The sequence below is a fragment of the Chenopodium quinoa genome, unplaced genomic scaffold (genome assembly GCF_001683475.1).
Source record: "Chenopodium quinoa cultivar QQ74 unplaced genomic scaffold, ASM168347v1, whole genome shotgun sequence".
In the NCBI taxonomy this organism is placed as follows: Eukaryota; Viridiplantae; Streptophyta; class Magnoliopsida; order Caryophyllales; family Amaranthaceae; genus Chenopodium; species Chenopodium quinoa.
The window spans coordinates 3,908,439-3,928,914 of record NW_018742204.1 but is presented as its reverse complement, the minus strand read 5'-3'; the positions used below and the strand labels follow the sequence as shown (position 1 = coordinate 3,928,914).

The following is a 20,476-nucleotide window of genomic DNA, read 5'->3' as shown; positions in this document are numbered from 1 at the left end:
ATCGAGAACAACACATTATCAATAAAATTGAATGAGAAAATAAAAAACAATCAAAATTGAAAGAAATAAGAATCAAACATCGCAAAACCCTAGATCTTCACTACGAAACAAAATTCAAACAAAAATTCATACAAATAGTTTCAATTAAAGAAAAAACAACAAATAATCAGCTCAAAATTACACAAATCATCATCGATAACAACACATTATCAATAAAATTGAATGAGAAAACAAAAAACAATCAAAATTGAATGAAATAACAATCGAACATCGCAAAACCCTAGATCTTCACTACGAAACAAAATTCAAACAAAAATTCATACAAAAATTCATGCAAATAGTTTCAATTATAGAAAAACAACAATTAATCAGCTCAAAATTTGCAGAAAAAAAGAGATAAACAAAGATTACCAGAAGGTGGTGGTTCGTCGACTTTTGTAGCCGAAGAACGAAGGCCACGTTTTCGTTGAAATGTAGCACCTCCTCTGGTTCTCGCCATTGAAGTAGTCGAGCCGAAGAGAGAAAAAATGCAAGAAGGGAAGAGAGAGAAAGTGTCAGATTGTTTGTAAAAATAAAGGAAAGAATTAATTTGGAGCAGTTAATTTGTAAGAAATAAGTTGGGAGAGTAATGGCTTGGCTGAGTGAGTAAAGTCATGTGAGATATTTGTTCCACAATAATGTTATTGTGTACCAGGTTTATTTAAGAAAAATTATTAAATACTTGCTCTATTTCTCCATGCGCGGAGTTTTAGGAGAAATTGGAGTAAGGGCCTGTTCCGATTGACTGAACTCAGCTGAACTGAACTGAACAGAACCGAACTGAACTGAACTGAACTGAGCTGAACTGAACTGAACTGAACCGAACTGAACTGAACTGAACTTATTAATTAGTGATTTTTAACTACGGATTAGTGATCTTTGATTATTTATTGATTATTTATTACTATACATATGTGTATATACAAATGTACATATTATTATTATTATTATTATTATTATTATTTATTGATTATTATTATTATTATTATTATTATTGTTGTTATTATTATTGTTATTATTATTATTATTATTATTTATTGATGATTATTATTATTATTATTTATTGATTATTATTATTAGTATCGTTATTTCAATTAGTATTGTTATCATTATTATTATTATTTATTGATGATTATTATTATTATTATTTATTACTTATTGATTATTATTATTATTATTATTATTATTATTATTATTATTATCTCAAAAACAAAAGTCATACAACCTACAATAAATTAGTGGGAAGCCGAGATACAATCTGGGCCCCCACTCCTCTAGCTATTGCAAATCCTACCCTAGTGAAGATATGAGCTGCAGCACGAGCCCCAATGTCTTGCGTCGTCGAGAACCTATGAATCCGCTTCAGTAACGCAACAGCCTCTTTCTCTAATTCCCCAAGCGAAGAAAAGGAGAAGGGAATGAAACCATATCCAATCGCCTGACATCGAGCTTCATACTTTACCAGTTTCCGATGAGCCGCATCAGCCACAACCCGCCCAGGAATGAAGTCAGATAGCCCTGACTGTGTCAAAGGAGAAGACCCTGTCAAATCAACACAGACATCGCGACCACGATCCCATGAATAAAAGCTTATTATTATTATTATTATTGTTGTTGTTGTTGTTGTTGTTGTTGTTGTTGTTGTTGTTGTCGTCGTCGTTGTAATAAGAGCTTAAAAGAATGAAATTTGGCTTTATATCATTAGCAATATCATTAGACGTAAATTAAGAGCTGAACTGAACTGAACTGAACTGAATTTCAACGGAAGAGAACAAGCCCTAAGTAATAAATTATGGAGATAGGGGAAAAATTATAAAAAGCAAAAGTAGTGGTGAGAATTGGAGGAGAGAGAATATATGTTGGGTCCATTAGGTGAGAGAAATAAATAAATATTGTAAAAGCTTTTCAAATAAGAAAATGGAACAAGTATCTAAAAAGGGCAAAATGAAGCAAGTATTTAAAAATGGAGGGAGTAATTTTTAGTTTGGACAACAAGTTAGCCGTCCAAACGTCCAATAGTATATTTCCTCTAAACTTGAATATCTCTTTCTGTAAAAACTGAAAAAAAAAAAAAAAAAAAAAGAAGGAATACTCGTTTGTGATGAACAAGTGTGTGCTTGTGGTTTAATAGTGGCTAATTTTGGTGTGAAGAAATTAATGGTACATAATTTGGCGTCGTCACCTCTCTTTTGAGTCAATGCGGTCGGTTTACTCAACAACATCAAAACCCTTAAACAATTAAACCCACCGTTTTCTCCTTCATTTCAATTCTTCTTCCTGCCTTCATTCTACTACTCCAGGTATCTCAATTTTTCAATGCTTTGATTTTTCAGCTTTTTGTTTGAAATTTGTTGAGAAATGCAAATTTATGATAGTGGGTATTTTTTGCTTGATGGTTTGATTTAATGGGTTCAGTTGTTGTATTAATAGATTAATAAAGAAGTAATTAGAGACAGATAATTCTGTAATGTGGGGTTTAGCTGAATGCCGGTCATATATATAATTCAAACCCACTTTGTCAAATGACCATCTGTTATATTGGGTATTGAATTTATGATTGTTGTTAATTGTTATTGCTGTTCATGTATTCTTCTGCACTCGCTTGATTGTTCAAAACCCGAAAATGATGAATGAATTATTATAATTTAGAAGTATTGTGCTGAAATTGATGGGTACACATCAGCTGGCCGAGCTAATTGGGTTAAGTACTGCCAAATTAATATGTTTATTCAGCAGCTAAATTGAAATTTGGGGCAAAATTTTTCGTTTTCTGATCAATTTGTTGGCGAAATGTTCAAGAAAACACATATTTAAAAATTTTGAAAATTTTGGAGTTTGCACTGTTTTATAATCTTCCATTTTTTCCTTTTTTGGTGTTACAGAGATGATGTTTTCTAGAGGATGTTCCCGGGTTTCAAGGACTGGGTTGAATCCATTCCGATGGCGTTATCCTTGTGTAACTGCTTCTAGTTCAGCTGTTGCTGCATACCATAAATTGCTCTCCCACTCTAATCCCACAATTACTCCTTCCATGTTCAAGGTATGATATGGGTATCCTTAATTACTGTAGACTCTTATCATTTTCATAAATTTTATATGACAGGCATTATAGATTACATTGTGTATCTAATAACGTTGTATTGTATTCCTATGCAGTATGCTTGGGGATCTACAGAACATACACTTTGCGGTTTTTGTTATGACGCAAGACATCATATTCATAATAGTGCAACGTCCACAGTCGAGGTTAGGTGTGACTTTTGCAGATCCAGTATCCAACTAGGCTTTGTATATATTACTCGTGCTATTATGTATTGTTTGGGAGTGAGTTAAGTTGGTCTCTTTGTGGGAATGGGATGAAACAAAATCTTAAATCAACTTTTGTAATGAGGAATCTGGTGATGCTCCAAAGATGCTTCTATAAATATTTATACAAGAGCTTGGAAAATTATCTAGTAAGGGATCACATTGAGAAAAACGAAAGATATTAGCCACTCTTGGAACAAAAAGGAATTACTATTAATTTTCAACTATTTATATTATGGACTAGTTAGAAGGCAAATCCACTATTGATTGGCTATGAAGCAGATTGAATTTTTAATTATATTTTTATGAACATAGAGAATTACTCTGTCGATTGATTGCTCCACAATAATGACATTCATAATTCTTTCAACCAAACTGATAGATTGGAACAAGTGGAGAGCTATCGTCTTAGAATTTTTGTGGATTGTTGATTCGGGGAACTGAATACTTGGAATGCTATTGTTCCAAGGAAAAACATTGTAATTTTCTTGTTTGTGGAACTAAATACTCAGGAGGATTTGCAAGTTTAATGACTACAAAAGGTGTTTTCTCCTCATGCATTCGTCTACTGATTGCATTGTATATGTGATGGTATATGTGTCTATGGAAACCGTTAGCCACTCGTGATTTACTTAGTATAGAGTGGGGATGGTTTGAGCTGTCTTTTAGACTATATTGAGAGATGAGCACAAAAATGTAGTGAATAGACTTAAAGAAAATAGAGAGATGAACATTTCTAAAGAAAGTAGAATTTGGTGATGAACAAATACACATGTATTATTTGGGGCTTCTCATATACAATCATCCACATTCAAGAGGTGAATTCTCTCCCTAAGTTTCTCTTTCTCTGCTTATCTGAATAGCTGTCACACAGTTACACAAGCCTCTTTCTGTATTCAACTCCTCTGCTTTGCCAAAACAATTCTCCATTTATCTCACCTCTAATAAACTTCATTATGAATACTGAATACCATAAAGCCCCTAGCAGTATTCTATAGCTAACTTCCTTGATAATTACCAAGCTACTCTTTTTTTTTTCCCTCTTCTAGTATATACGTCAACAAGGGATGGAAATTGGGTTAATTGCTAGCAGAATACTTTTGTATCCATATTGCTGTTCATCAAAAGACACTCTTCTGTTTCCTGAGTTTTCTCTGGACGTTCTGCACTTCTGCTGCCTTTTATTTTATTTTATTTTTTTATTCTTGGATGATCACATTTGAGGGTTGTTTGGTTGGATCATTTGTAATGGGTTGGAATGGAGTTAGAATCTATTTTTTTTTTTGTTTGGTTGAGTTTTTAGTAATGGAATTTCATATTCAAGGGGTTCTAACTCTACCCAGTACTTCCTACCCACCTCTCATCCTAAATTTTACAATTCATTGTAGTAATGAAGTGTGGAATCCATTCCAAAAATATAACCAAACAACTTTGGACTATTATGGGTTTAAGAATCCATACCTCTACAGTATGAGATTCCATACCTATCCATTCCGATTGGATGAACCAAACACCCCTCTTGGTAGAATGAAGGATACTAGATATTTGTCTGGATCCAAGTTTTATATTTTCTATGCTCAACGTTATATGCAAATTGATTAATAGATTGGAAATTTCCATGTAAGGGAGTTCCATAGAGCTTCTCTATGCTTGTATGGTATTTCATGGAGCTGTAATTGCTAAAAGAATACATATTAAGGAATGTGTTAGTTTGCTTATTGATGTAGATGATAGGTATGCACGTTAATGGTTCTGTTGTCAGGAGGTGAAGGGGTTAACAAAAAACTGTTTTAAAGTTACAACTCTAGTTGTTCATAATGGATTTTTAGATTCATGTCGTTCTGGTCAGTTGGTCTTATTCTTCTGCAGTGGCGTTTTATTCTAATCATGCTTCTGTTGTCTCTGTGATTGTATATTGTGCTAAAAGTTGCCAATTTACTTTTGCAGGATCAATCGGATCCGTTTTCCCTTGTTGCTGATGAGTTATCAATCCTAGCTGATAGATTACGGTCAATGGTGGTCGCAGAGGTGCAACAGTTGTCTTATGTACTGCTAGTACTGTTTGAATGGAATGGGCGCTGAAAGTTAGACATTGTATGATGTTCATGTTATTGCTTCTTGCAGGTCCCTAAGTTGGCATCTGCTGCTGAATATTTCTTCAAAATGGGAGTAGAAGGAAAGCGGTTTCGCCCCACAGTAAGTGTTGCATATATAGACGGGATATACCTATTGTTTGCCATGAAGCATGAAGTAACATAACCATCTAACAATTTGAAATCACTCTTTTTCTTTTAGATCTGTGTGTCTGTAAAGTCAGTCCGGTCTATTGATAGCATCATTATTTACAGCATGCTATCTTCAATGCTGTCATGGCTTATTTAATTTGTATCGTACAATTTTTGTTTTTTGTGACTTCTTCTATTTTAGAGTTGTAGAAGTTAGGTGTAACCCTGATGTAAAGGGTCTCTCAATATATATTTATATTATCTATTATAATAAAATATTCAGGCTTACTGGATGAGACAGATGCCTGGTCTAAGACCTTTATGCTTGCTTTTGGGTGTTCTGAAACAGGTTGTATGAATTAGGATGTAAATGAATTAGGATATAACTATATAAGTTTCCTGCTGCACGTATTGTAGAGTTTAAATAGTTGGTCTAGGATTCTAGCTTAGTTTAACATATGACTTGCTCTTCTTAAATTCTTAGCTTGCCTTTCTTAAGAATTGAATTGTTGCTTCGCAGGTTTTATTATTGATGGCAACAGCATTGAACATGCCTGTATCAGTGTCTTCTGCTGATAGACTATCACCTGCCAGCGTAGTTGATAATTTGGAAACACAACTTCGTCGAAGACAACAGTGCATTGCCGAGATCACAGAGATGATCCATGTCAGTATATAATTACTAAGTACATTTGTTCTTCTTGATGTTCTCCTTTGTTTTTTTGTTAATTGTTGTTCAAATTTGTTATTTTGCCAAAGTTTAAGTTACCTGACACAATGGTTTGTGGTGTCAGGTAAATCGTATTTACTAGTTCTTGACTCCTGTCTCCTGCCTAAAGTTTTGAGGTCTGTGAAGCGTGGTGTATGTAGTCACACTTCACAGTACTTACGAGACAACAATGTAATGAGAATTGTGAACAATGGAAAGCTTTAGGGTTGTCTAGACCTAAGGGGTAGAAATTGGTAATGATATAACCTTACACTTAGGCCAGCTTTTGGGCTAGGTGCTGAGAAATGTACTTAGGCGGGGGCTAAGTCAACAAATGGATGTACCTCCTTGCTGCACTATCGAGTAGTAGATTATTGTCTTGTTTCCCTGAATTTCTTTATTCTTTCGTATGTGGAAAGTGAATGTAAATATTTATGTTATTGAAATTTAGTAAAAGCCTCCCATTTTGTGCATAGATGTTTGAGATTACGTCTTATGGTTCTTATGAAATTCCATCTATGATTGAGATAGTTATTGGTTATTTAAGTAGTTAAGCGAATAAAGCTTGGAAGTTGATTCGCAGCCTATATTCCTGTTTTCAGAAGATTTTAGTATCCTGAAATTTATTATGGTTCTGTTAACTTTAGGCTTAAACCAGTCTTCAAGCTGGATTCCTTCTGTACTCTAAGGTTCTCCTTGGTTTATATTCAGCTTAGTCTCTACAATAATAAAAAAAGGGTGGGCTTTACTCATTTGTTTTCAGTATTAATGCGAACTAAGGCAATCAAGATTTGATAATATGATTTAATCATGAATTATCAAATACTGTATCTGCTATCTGAAGGCATTCTCTTAATTCTTACCTGTCAGCGTGTAGAGCTTCAGGAAAAAATGGTTGAAATGGGTATCTCCTATTGGTCTTAAGTTCTTAATTGATACTCGTGTGTTGTGGTAGGTGGCAAGTCTTCTCCATGATGATGTATTGGATGATGCTGATACAAGAAGGGGTGTTTGTTCATTGAACTCGGTGATGGGGAATAAGGTAATGTTTTCAGCTTCTTGTGCCGCATGTCAAAGTTGGCAGATTGTGGCTATTGTGCTATTGCATTATATGCAACTTTAGTTACTTGAATTATAAATTGAAAAATGCAGTTGCTCTGTACTGTTTGCTAAACTGTAGTATTAAGAAAGTATTGGCACCTTTTGTTGTGATCTTCTTCATTTTTTTTTTCTTTTTTGCTTTATGGCTCCAACATCTCATTGCATTTTTTGAAAAGGTATATATCTATATGTTTACAATACCATTACTGATCTGCCCTTTCCATATCCTCCAAGTCTCCAACCCCCGATTTAACTGTGGAGCTCAATATTGCTGTACAACCAACAAAAATCTGATAGGGGCGTAATTGTGTAGATCTGGATAGGAAAATGACGCGGGACAGCAATTAGTAGAAGAGGATTTGTGTAGGTAGTTTTTGGTGGAGATAGGTGCTTGGGTTAAGGTAGAAACGTAGCTTTACCGCCACAACTATGCTCTCTAAAAAAATAAATTACCAAGAACACAGTCAAGGCTTCAAGGATATAAGTCACCAACAATGCATGATGAGCGAATTGTAGACAAGGTATGACAATGTATAGATGACTCTGAATTTACCATCTAGAAAGAGATTTGATTCAGAAATTACTGAATAACCAATATTATAAGGCTAGCTTTCTCTAATGAATCCACGTGACCTTGTCTTTGACATTCGTTTTACTCTTAGATTTAGACCTCTAATCTGCTAACCGCCAAAATTTTCCAGTACATTAATTTGCTGGCTTAGAAAGAGAGAAAATCCTTAGCTTATGAGTGTTGGGATTACCCATTGAGTTTATTAAAGAATTATAAAGGAAGCATACGGGCGGATCAAAGTGGGCTGGCAGGGATTAAGGATGTTCTTGACCATCTCCAATTGTATCCAAACTGTACCATTTGATGTATGTGTTTAGAAATTTCCATTGTCATCACAAATTGCTTAGAGAATTCATGTACATCTAAGGGTTCATTTGTTTGGATCTTTTGGAATGGAGTTAAAATCCATTCCATCCATTTTATTGTTTGGTTAGGCTTTTTAGGTATGAAAGCTGATACCAAGATGGTTCTAACTTTTAACTCTACCCCAACTCCCTAGAATCCCATACCCACCCCACCCCACCCCCTAAGATTCACATTTCATTAATTTCATTCCATTAATGAAATGTAAAAACCTCCATATAAACTAAACAACTTCAAACTACTATGGGATTTGATCCATACCTCCCTAGCATTAGATTCCGTACCACTCTAATCCATTTTAACGAACCAAACGACCCCTAAATGGAGTCTTCTTGTAAGATGTTCGCTTAAAGGGCTTCCACACTTTTATTGTTCTTTTGCACCTTCCAAATATTGAAAAATTAAACCATTTTAAAAAATTTCTCTCTTCCAATTCTCAACTCAACGTTGATGGATTATGATTACGTTAGTGAAATTAGTTAAGCTACCTTTCTTATTCAAATATCCCTCCTCTCTCCCTTGTTCCTCAAATTTCAATCATTGTAGTATCCGAACCCATTGAATAGAGTACTAGGCACTTTTTCTGGCCAACCGCAAGCTAACTGATGATAAATTGGAGTTTTGTCCAAGGATAATTCCAATTTCAATTTAGTGTTATCTGAAAATTTGACATTTTTGCGGTCGTATTTAAGGCTTCTGTTGTAGTTGTGGTAATAAAACATTTGAAACCAGGATACATGAGTATGGGTATAATTTAAAAATTCCTGTTTTTGTTTACTGTGTTGTTTTGCTCTCATATGATGTGTGCATGACATCCATTTTCGGTTAGATTGAGAGCATCACGTATTATTGAGGCTCCCCCCCCCCCCAAAAAAAAAAAAAAAAAAAAAAACTCCTTTATCTTTCATGCGACCCTTTTTTTTTGTAGCAATATCTTTCCCAATGTTTTATATATAGGTTCAAATGCGCAACCCCCCCCCCCCCCCTCTTCTCAAGTCCTTTATCTTTTTAACCCTTTCTTATTAGCAAACCCTTTCCTGATGTTTTATATATAGGTTCAAAAGTGCCCCCCTCTATCAGATGGCTTTAATTGACAACCATCATCCATTCTGTGTCATCAATGGCAATTTTCTTACATAATATCGTTGTTCTTTTCAGCCTTAATCCCTAAAAGTAGATCTTGATGGCATTGTTGTAATCACACATCACAATTTAGAAATTCGCAACTTCCTAAATCCTCATCCTATGCCATTATTGTTCGTGAGATTCTTACAACATTAAGCGACCACCATTCCTTTATCAGATCTTGTTTACCACATGAAGCAGCAAATAATGGTAACAATTCAAACTCCAACACGTAATAAATCACAAGCTTCGGCGCAGCCAATATATATATATATATATATCTTTTTTTACTCCCTCAATCTTTGATATAAAATCTTAGCATAAGAATGATATTATAAATGCTTTTCTTAAGCACATTCCATGACTTAGTCTATTTTATACAGTGCAGTTGGCAGTTCTAGCAGGTGATTTCTTGCTCTCTAGGGCCTGTGTAGCTCTAGCCTCTTTACATAATACTGAGGTAAATTTTAAGTTTTTTTAGACATTTGAAATTGTAGCTCTGAATTGTATTCCCCCCCACTGCCTGTTGGTTGCTTCATAATTCTTTGTGAGAAACTCAAATATGTGGGCAATGGCAATTTACAAATGAGTATGTGTTTTGCAGGTTGTAACGCTACTAGCTAAGGTTGTAGAGCATCTTGTCACTGGTGAAACAATGCAGATGACAACAACATCTGAGCAGCGTCTAAAGTATGTAGTTTTTCTCCTGGTATTATATTTTGTGTACCTTTTGCAGTCTTGCTTTTTTTGGAAGGGATAACCTAACTCTTTATGTTCATAAATTGGCTGCCAAATTTGTGAATCAAAGGTGGTTATTTAGCCCTATGGATGCTATCGTTGATGATTGCATATTTGTTTTCTTATCTCCTGCACAGAGATCCAACTCGTCAAGCTCTCCTGATACGATACAGAATTAAAACCTCAATATGTTATGTCAATATTTCTTGCTTGTTTAATGTTTTGAAGGTGAAGGAACTTTAAAAAATCGTGGAGAAGATGATATATCAGGAGACAAAGGGAAAACTAAAGATCTCTATATGGACATCAAATATTGGAGGGGAATATCTATTGGTAACTCTATTGAATAATCATAAATGTCCTAGAGGAGGGACTTATTCTCATGACTTTTCTAACTACACTGAAATTAATTTAGATATGTGTGAGCTTTTAAGACTATGAAACAAGTACTATGTATTATCATGGTCTTTGCTCCCAGCCTCCCATGGCCGTATGCAATAACATGCTACCATGTGGTGTTAATTTGTTAAATTGAAAATCCTTGAAAGTTCTTTCACCCGATCCAAAAAAAAATTCTAATGTAGTTGGTTATGGAGTGGATTACTTAGTAGGAAATTTTGTCTTAAACTACAATTCCCTTTTATTTTTAATCTTTTTCGAAATATTGATAAGAACAGTTGTTTAACAGTTTTAACTTTCAATCAAACAAAATCTTACCCAAAATATGAACTCTTTTATAAAATTGGTCCCTGGCCAAGAGACCTATTATAGCAAGTATGCTTCTCTCTCTCTCTCTCTCTCTTATGAACTCTTTTATAAAATTGGTCCAAGAGACCTATTATAGCAAGTATGCCTCTCTCTCTCTCTCTCTCTCTCTCTCTCTCTCTCTCTCTCTCTTGAACTCTCTTGAACTCTCTTGAACTCTTTTATAAAATTGGTCCCTGGCCAAGAGACCTATTATAGCAAGTATGCCTCTCTCTCTCTCTCTCTCTCTCAAATATTAAATTTAAGGAAGCCTAATTATTTAACTTTTAGAATCTCAGTATACAACCATATAATTCAAGGAACAATGCTGCCAGCTATGCATGTGGGGCTTGTTTATTTTCTAAAGATCTTAGGGGCTGTCATTGCGAGCATATTTGTATGTAGAGTTTACCTATTGAACTTCTTTTCTTCTTTCTGTATTGTGGGGTGTCTTTTTACTCATGTGGAAGGTTATATGTGTTACAGAGAAGTATTGGGTCAGTCAAAAAAATTTCTTTGTTAATTTTGGGAATAAATTTGTGTGGGCTTTGGTAGTGATAACTAGTAAGAATCAAAAGACACTTCGGAGTGCCATGGAGATTCTGGAGAATTTTTTAGCCTGAGATGAATGGTTTAATGTATAAAATGATCGAGGCACACTAATACAATTCGGAGTTCTTTGTGCCTATGCACCTCTTGAAGTGAGGCGCACGCACACCTAATAAACAATAAAAAAATGTTGTGCACCTTGGAACACCTCAGTGCGTCTGTGTGCCTTGTTATGCTTCATCAGAATCGCTTCAAGTATTTCATTTGTTGCTTTTGCTGAGGCACCTAATGTCCAACTATATGATATTTTATTTCGTCAAGCTACTGTTTTACACACCATTTCTTATTAGGTTCAGATAGAATGGTAATGCACTGACCTGATACCAATTTTATTCAGTAGCTGCTTTATGTAATATTGATTTATGCTTTATCCTGTATGCAGGGCTGATATTTTGGTTCATTTCTACTTGCAGCATGCAGTATTACATGGACAAGACTTACTTCAAGACAGCCTCATTGATCTCAAATAGCTGCAAGGCAATTGCTCTTCTTGCGGGGCAAACTGCAGAAGCTGCAACATTAGCTTATGAGTATGGGAAAAATCTGGTGAGTGGTATAGTTGTCACCATCTTTAATTTCTGTTAATAGAAAGAAATATTGAGACATGTTTTCTCTGCATACATTATGATTGTAACGGAAAAAGAACGATTAGTTGCCAAATAAAGAGTTTGGGTATAGATCATCCTTAGTGTAGTAGTGTGCCAATCGCTGCATCAGAAAATAAATTCGCTTATGTTAAGTAGGTAAGTAAATTAAAAGCCCAATAGGGTCTGTTGGATTAATATGAACCTATCAAAGTATCAAGGGATGGCCATGGGTCAAATATGGACCAGATTTGAATTTTTGTATCTGAATCCAGATCTGATCCATGATTTTTAAGATCCAACAAAGATAAATATAAAAATTATGGAATCAAGATTACAAAGTCATTTTGATACAATTTAATGCATGTCTCAATCATTGCAAGATTAAATTTTTTGTGCTTAAAATGGGTGGTTGTTTATGTTCGTTTTTCTGGAAGACTTGAGAAATTGTTTTGGAATTTGAGTTACTGCTGATTCAGGCTAGCATTATGATTTTATAGTACCTTGTTTCTATTTATTGTCTTATTGATGAGTGTTGATTTCATAGGCCTTATGCTCCTTATGCCTACCTAACCTTAGGTTTGAAGTGACAAGTGAGGGAAATGATATTACTTATTGTAAGGGGACCCATTGCACCTGTTAGGTTACCATTTTATTTACATATTGCTGATAGAAAAGCATTTGTTAAATTAGCGTGTTAAACTTAAAAGAACCTCTTCAGGTACTCATTATGGATTGGATATTTGTGATAAAGTTGTGCACCTTGAGGAATCCATTTCCAGTTATCTAGCTGTACACCTTGAGGAACCCATTTCCAGTTATCTTTAATTTTTTAATGTGTTGATTTATCGTGACCTTTTTAATACCATATAATTCAGATTTATTGCATTTATTGATAGGTAAAGGCTAGCAGTTGCTTTGCAGTTCATCTAATAATTGTTTCAGTATGAGATAATTTTATATTTAAGTAACCCTTTCTGTTAGATAACATCAGTAGATATTGCTCATTACATTTCCAATTTTTCCCTCCACAGGGACTCGCATATCAACTGATAGACGATGTTCTTGATTACACTGGCACATCTGCATCACTTGGAAAGGGCTCACTTTCTGATATTCGTCATGTAATCTCTTACCTCCTTTTCTGTTAGAGAGAATTGTACGTATTTGTCAAAAAAACTCTTATGGAGTTTAGTGTCTATCTAAAATCTATAAAGTGTCCAAACTTTTACATATTTGTTAAAATGAAGTACGCATGCATTGCATGCATTTAGATCTAGTTCTTATTTAAGGAACCAAGAATCATATGCATATCAATAGTATTTGAACTCTGAAGGCCACATTTAGTTGAAATTTGAAAAGGCAAAACATTTTTGTAACTTTAGCTTGGTATCAAATTATCAACTTCTTGGGAGATTGACAAAGAGTCTTACATCATGATATCTTTTTCTTCCTCATTCTTATTTTGGTTAACTTAAAAGAAACTCGTGTTGCAATTTATTCACTCAATCAGCAATGGCCATTGTAGCAATACATTTTCTGCATTACTGTACAGAAATACTGTTCTCGGTTATAATTTGCGGCAAAACTTCCATAACTATTAATATCACATTCTGTAAGTGATAAAATAATAATATCCTTTTAATTATGTATTCAGACACACACTCTCTCTCTCTCTCTCTCTCTCTCACACACACACACACACAGTTATATGTGTGTGTGTGAACTAGGTTGGCATATTTTTAGTCTATTTATATTTACATATGCACTCTTTGAGAAGATTTTCAGTCTAGGGGTGGGGGGAGGGGGCTGCACCTGGTCCTCCCCAGGCCCCGCTGATTATTTTAAAGGGTTAAAGTTTGTCTTTTATTTCTTCAGTCACTAAGTGCTACATGTTGCTATTATTTCAACAGGGGATTGTCACAGCTCCTTTGTTGTTTGCCATAGAAGAGTTTCCACAGTTAGGTGAAGTTGTGCAGCGAGGCTTGGACAACCCTGCAGATATAGATCTGGTATGTTTATAAGTGAACTTCATTTTAAAATCCCACTTTGTTTCTTGTTTTCTAAATTTTGCATGAATGAATGCTTTTATTTAGGTTGGGCTCCTAAATAATTAATCAGATATTTTTTTGTGACTTTGCAATCGTTTTCGCAAGCATGTTTGTGGTGTACTAATTTCTTAGCCTTATCTCAGCATATCTTTTCACCTCCCCACCTAATTACATGCTGTGTTATTTTTTCCTAGGAAGTTCCCTCGAGAACTCCAATTCACTGTCTAATCCAATTGAATGCCTGGAGTGCTATCCTGAAATTTTAAGTGCTGGTTGAAAAAACATCTTTGAATATCACCATGCATATTTAGTGTACAAAGTTGGTTAAAGAGGCTTTTAAATATTATTCAGCAAAAAGTTTTTTTTTTTTTTTTTCCTCCGTCTTTATATTCTGATTGTTCTCTCTCTTGGGAATGATGTTGAGTGACCTTAGTCTTGTGCAATATTAGCTTGGAATATTTTGAGGTTCAGGAGTCAATTCCAAGTATATCAGAGCTCTATTTTCCAAATTGAAAGGGGTCCTCGGGACCTTAATATAATTAAGGCTGTAAAGAGGCTGGCTTGTGCAAGAAAAGTACTTGTAACTGGTAAGAGACTGGGGTTTTGGGATGTGCTAGTGTCACCAAGGATATGCATCTATGGTGCGTGAAGGAATATGGTCATTTTCTGTACTTGCTTGCATCCCTTAATCTTATAAGTGGGGCCGGCTACATGAACCTACACGAGGACTTCCAAGGTCACCCATCCTAGTAATACTCTCAATCATTGTGGCTCATGTCAAGCGATGTGACAAAGTATTACACTGGCTGTCACTGACCTACCGTAACCCTTCTCCTTTATCCGGGCTTGGGACTTAATGTTTTTATTAACGTTTTTTCAGTATATGGTTTAGGACGTCTTGTCTAGGATTAATTCTTGTCATGCAAGTCTGTGAAAGTTGATCTAGAAGTATCCAGGTTATCTCTTGCATTATTAAAGGTGAGAGTTGGTTGATTTAAGTCCCGGGGGGTGGGGTGGGGGTGCACGCACAAAGTTGCAAACGTGGACAAACTTATTCAATGATAGCTCTTGTTATCCTCTTGATATTATGATGATTGATGAACCTCTTCATACCATGGTATAATGAGGGAAGTACTTACCATTCCTTGCAAGATTTAATTCCAAAGAAAACATCATAAAGCGGTTTAATTCTTAGTTGGGTGTTTATTTTTTTTTGTCATGTGCCGGATAAAAGGGGGTGGAAGTATTTTTTGCGTCCTTATTTTATCACCCATTTGCTTGAAATACCAACCAATTTATTTGCCTTATTAGGTTTTGGGTAATCACATAAGCATGTAGATAGTTATTTTGCACAAGAGAGATTTTTTTTTTTTTTTTTTTTTTTTCTTTTCGTTTTCATACTAGTATATAATGAGAATTTTGCTTGCTTGCGTGTCCTTTTCAGTTTACTAGTATAATTGCCAGTAGAAGGCACCAGTAGCTTGCTTTATTATTTAAGGAATGTTACGTAAATGTATAATCTGATTTTTTTTTTTTCTTTTTTCCCATTTAGGCTCTCGATTACCTAGGAAAAAGTCAAGGGATACAGAAAGCAAAGGAATTAGCACTGAAGCATGCAAACCTTGCAGCTGAAGCTATTGATTCCCTTCCTGAGAGTGATGACGAGGATGTTAGAAGATCAAGGCGTGCACTTGTAGATCTTACACACAGAGTCATAAACAGAACTAAGTGAATAAAGATATGGACGATTTTGTTTGATCTCTTTCTGTCTTCATGTATAATGGGCAGTCTCAAGGTTAGCCTCAATATTCTTTCACAGATTGAAATTATGTTCTTTTGCTGCGGTTCAAAGCAAAGGCGTACACATAAAAGTTTTAGTTAGACAATAGTGGATACATATTTACAAGTAATGAACATAGCAAAATTAATGCCTTTTTAATTCTATTACAGTTGCTTCTAATACCATTAATAGAATTTTTGTAGTTTTACAATATTTTGCGTCTTTGTGCCTGCTAATAACATTTGAGTTTTATTTTCCCCCGTGTTTACTAGAGTTGCTCCTTTTTATTTTGTGAAAGTATGTTTAATTTTCAGACAGATGAGTGACAATTCTGGAATATGCAATTTTGTAGAATTTGTTATATACACCCAGGTGTACCATATACCCCGTGGTCATTTGCTCATTTAATCCACAAATAAGCAAATAATATTCTTACTCAAACAAAATATTCTTACTCATTTGTTGATTGAATGAGCAAATAACCCGGGTGTACATAAGAGGCTTTCGCAATTTTGAGGGTGTTAAATAACCATGCAAAAGTAATAAGATTACCTACGCTGTTCTGTTACTTGCACGATTGGCTTTATGTAAATACAAGGATATGCGTAACACAGTACAAATGAACAGAACATGAGCAAAAGATAATTTAAAGTGTTTACTTTGATGATCTATTATTTTACCTGTTATGAAATTAAAGGCGGATCTTAATTTAGGTAATGTGTTTGATTTGTGGAATTGTTTCCCTTAGCATGACCTATTCCATGGCATAAGGGATAATAAATTAATAGAGCTGTCAAAAACCGACCCGAATTGGTGAATCCGGACTGTTTAGAGCTGTTCCGAAAAGAAACCGAACCGCTAAGAACTTGTTATTTTAAAACCGTAAACCGACCCGACCCAATTTTTTTAAAACCTAAAAATGAACCGATCTGAATGTTTGAGAACCGTTAATGAACCGTACCCGATATCAAGCCAAACTGATACAACTCGAAATCGAGAACAACCCGAACCGAGTACTTTTGAACCCGATAGCATCCCGACCCATTGTAAACCAAAACCGTTTAAACCCGATAAACCCAAATCGTTTACAACCTGTAATTGGTTAGGATTGAACTGTTTACAACCCGTAATCAGTTATAACCGAACCGTTTATAATTCGTAAATCCGTAACCCGTTATGACCGTAGAATTTTTTTTTCTTTTTTTTTGGGTACATTTTATCAATAGTAAAACAAAAGGGTTTAATTTGAATTATAAAGTATTTATATTGAAAAGGTTTGGAATTTTATGCTGCAATATTATCGTTCTCTAACGAGTAAAGGCTTATGGAACACTATAATGTATTAAAAAAAAAATTAAAAATCTAAATCAAAAGCTAACTCTACATTTGTTATTATTATTTGATCCTTAAAATCATTATACAAAAAAGGGACATAAAGTTAAACAACTAATTAAAAAAAAAAAAAAAGTTAAACAACTAATTAATACTCCGTATGATCTACTGGAATAACTAATTAACGAATATTGAGGATATACTAGACGATATACATTAACGAAACCCGTTTAAAACTGGCAAAACTAGTTGTCAAACCGACTAAGTTCAACTCGAACCGATTACAACCCGAACTGTTTACAACCCGACCTGATTAGGACCCGATATGTGTTGACCCAAAACCCGCTTTAAACTGATACACCCTGTTTTTAAACCGATCGAATTTAACCCGAACCGATTATGACCCGAACCAATTATAACCCGACCCGAAAAGAAGCTGTAATAAAAATTAACTAAACCGAACCGACCCAAAATTATTTAAAACCAACCCGAACTGACCTGTTAATAATTCTAACCCGTTAAAAACCGACCCGTTACAAATCAAAAACCGATAAACCGAACCCAAAACTGAACTAAAAACCCGATGGACACCCCTATAAATTAATAATTACACGTACAGAGTGAAGCTAAGTTTATAATGTGTAAAACATTTAAATTTTTCTTTGTTCAAGAATAGATGTAATCTTTTTTTTTCCTCCACATCCCTTCTCTTTCTTACCAACCCTTGTCCTTGTGCAACCAAGCAAATGATTTATGCCAACAAGACACGAGGGTTGGTAAGAAACTAAGAATAGATTAAATCTAGATTAATTTGGCACATACCAAGCTGTTTTTTTTTTTTTGTGACAAGAATTGAAAAATATTTCATTAATGAAAAATAGTTAAAAGGCACTTACAACCAATTCATAGGAAATCTAAAACCAATTTAAGAACAAATTACCTTAGAACTAGTTACATTGCAGATTCGATGTAAAGCAATACAATCTATGAGTTAGCTCTAATTCGATTTGAGATCCACGAATGAGTAGTTGTTTGGATGAAGAAACTCATGTGGCCTTTTAGATACTTTCGGATACGATAAAACCCTAATTTTCAATTTTGAGCACATGAACACACACACACAAAAATAATAAAAAAAAAAACCCCTAATTGGATAAACCTCATCATAAAGAAGGGATCCATTTATTGAAAGCAATTAAAAAGTTTTTTGTTGCTTACGACCGGTAAAACCATCGGTGAAATCCCCTATAAAAATTTACAATTGAGATCGAAAAGAGATGGAAGAGATGAGGAAAAAAGGGGAAAAATGAAGGAAAACCTTTATATATATATATATATATATATATATATATATATATATATATATATATATATATATATATATATATATATATATATATATATATATATATATGTAATTAAGAGGTGCCTATGCAAGACTTATTGGGGAAGGGTTTGAAAAAAAGAAGAAGAAAGCATGAAATCTTGATGAGAAGCTTGCCTTGTGTTTTGTCTCATCATTACTCAATTTTTTGGTTATTGTCAATCATATGACTCAAACTCGATTTCAACATCCATAGATGGGAAGAGATCATGGAAGAATAGGAAATGGAATGGACCCTCTACTCAAATGACGGAAAAAACGACTCATGCATGAACCTAAAACATGGTCATGGTGACATATACAAAGTGTGTGCTAAGAATAGTGAGTGTAGGTGACATGTTAAGACTTGTTTCATGACCATGTGGCTAGACTAGGTGACTACGTCACTCAACAAAGACTAAGTTAAGACCTCACGTATATGCATTAAACTGGATAGGTTGTAGTATTTTAGTCATATCTTTCGATCTGTGACTCTAATTGGGACAAAACCAACGCCTAATGAAAGATAAATCTCAGGGCTACAAATCCACAGGTTTTACGACTCGTAGTTCTTCCTAGAACTCCGGCTACGACCAAAACAAGTTGACGCTTGTGCAGTATACGAAAATAAAAATCCGGGTTGACTCAAAGGAACTATGACTCGATTTGAGATATATTTATTAGTTCAAATTAATTAATCAATTAATTAAAATTCTTTTAGTCATTGTTTAGTTTATTTAAGCATATTTATGATCACAAGTCAAACCAAACGGTTAGTTTAGTCACAATATGATGCAATGAGTTTGCAACCTAACCATGACTCTAGTTCTCTAAAGTTCAAGGATATGGTTTAGTCAAAGAGGGTCCATGGTTATGAGTCTGGATTCATCGCGCGGAAGCCTTACCTTTGGAAAGGTTGGCTCGTATGGATGGGACCCCGCAAGTTAAACTTGCTTCCACGGTTTGGTGGATTCACAAACTAGGATGTACCCGTTGTTGCCAGGAGCGTTCGATTGGGTAGATGGAGCGTGAACCCCGAGAGGGTTATGGCCATATGTAGAGCACATATGGGTTTCAGAAAAGAGAGAAAAACTCAATCAGGAAGTAGAATCGAGCAAACAGTGCTAGAACTAGTCAAAACAAGAAGGCAGAGTTCAGGCTCGGTATTGGAAGAACTTGGCGCGAGACAACAGAGTCTGTCGCCAGGAGATGACCCTGTCGCCAGACAACATTGTTGTCGCCAGGCGACAAAGCCAACGCCGCCATCGCAAGGCGCTGGCTCTGTTTTCTCGGCGCTAGTTCCTACATGCCTCAGCAGCTTTCTGTGTTCTTAGAATTTTCTGGTTTTCGCAGTATTATTTCGATTCTGATTGTGAAAGATATTTCTCAAATTTCCTATGTGTAAAAAATCCTATGTTTTTTACTCATTTCGGATGGTCTTTCCAATGAGGACCTTTTTTAAGCATATGACAATACTGTTAATCAAAATTACGCACATGAAATACTTAGAACTTTTCGTGTCTCATCCGCTCATTCTAAATCATTGCCAAAATAAATTTCGGGAATTAAAATAGAAATCCTCCCCTGTGGAGTCGCCAAAAACCTTAGAGAATATTTCAAGCATTATCCCAAATTTGAACCCCACTGTGATCATACACTTAAGTATGGTGGCTTCTAAAGGGAAGGAAGTTAGAGCAAAAGACTCGCCAACAGTTTTTAGGAACTTGTAAACCGTTCACAGGGTTAAGTTTACACCCCTTAACGATCCATGAGATCGTCAACTCCAATAGGTCTGGAACCATGACTGGTGTTCGGGGATGAGGGTACGAATTCAAT

General features: G+C 34.9%; 1 protein-coding gene across 1 annotated transcript; it reads left to right on the top strand.

Moving 5' to 3' along the window:
* Window positions 1-1,971: 1,971 nt before the first annotated feature.
* LOC110702827 (solanesyl diphosphate synthase 3, chloroplastic/mitochondrial-like) lies at window positions 1,972-16,202 on the top strand. Its single transcript, XM_021880594.1, has 13 exons — window positions 1,972-2,339; window positions 2,922-3,079; window positions 3,196-3,285; window positions 5,293-5,373; window positions 5,470-5,541; window positions 6,091-6,237; window positions 7,235-7,321; window positions 9,828-9,899; window positions 10,044-10,129; window positions 11,944-12,076; window positions 13,149-13,238; window positions 14,028-14,126; window positions 15,718-16,202. The coding sequence occupies exons 2-13, from the start codon at window positions 2,924-2,926 to the stop codon at window positions 15,895-15,897; spliced, it is 1,293 nt and encodes a 430-aa protein (XP_021736286.1). The 5' UTR covers window positions 1,972-2,339; window positions 2,922-2,923; the 3' UTR covers window positions 15,898-16,202.
* Window positions 16,203-20,476: the final 4,274 nt, after the last annotated feature.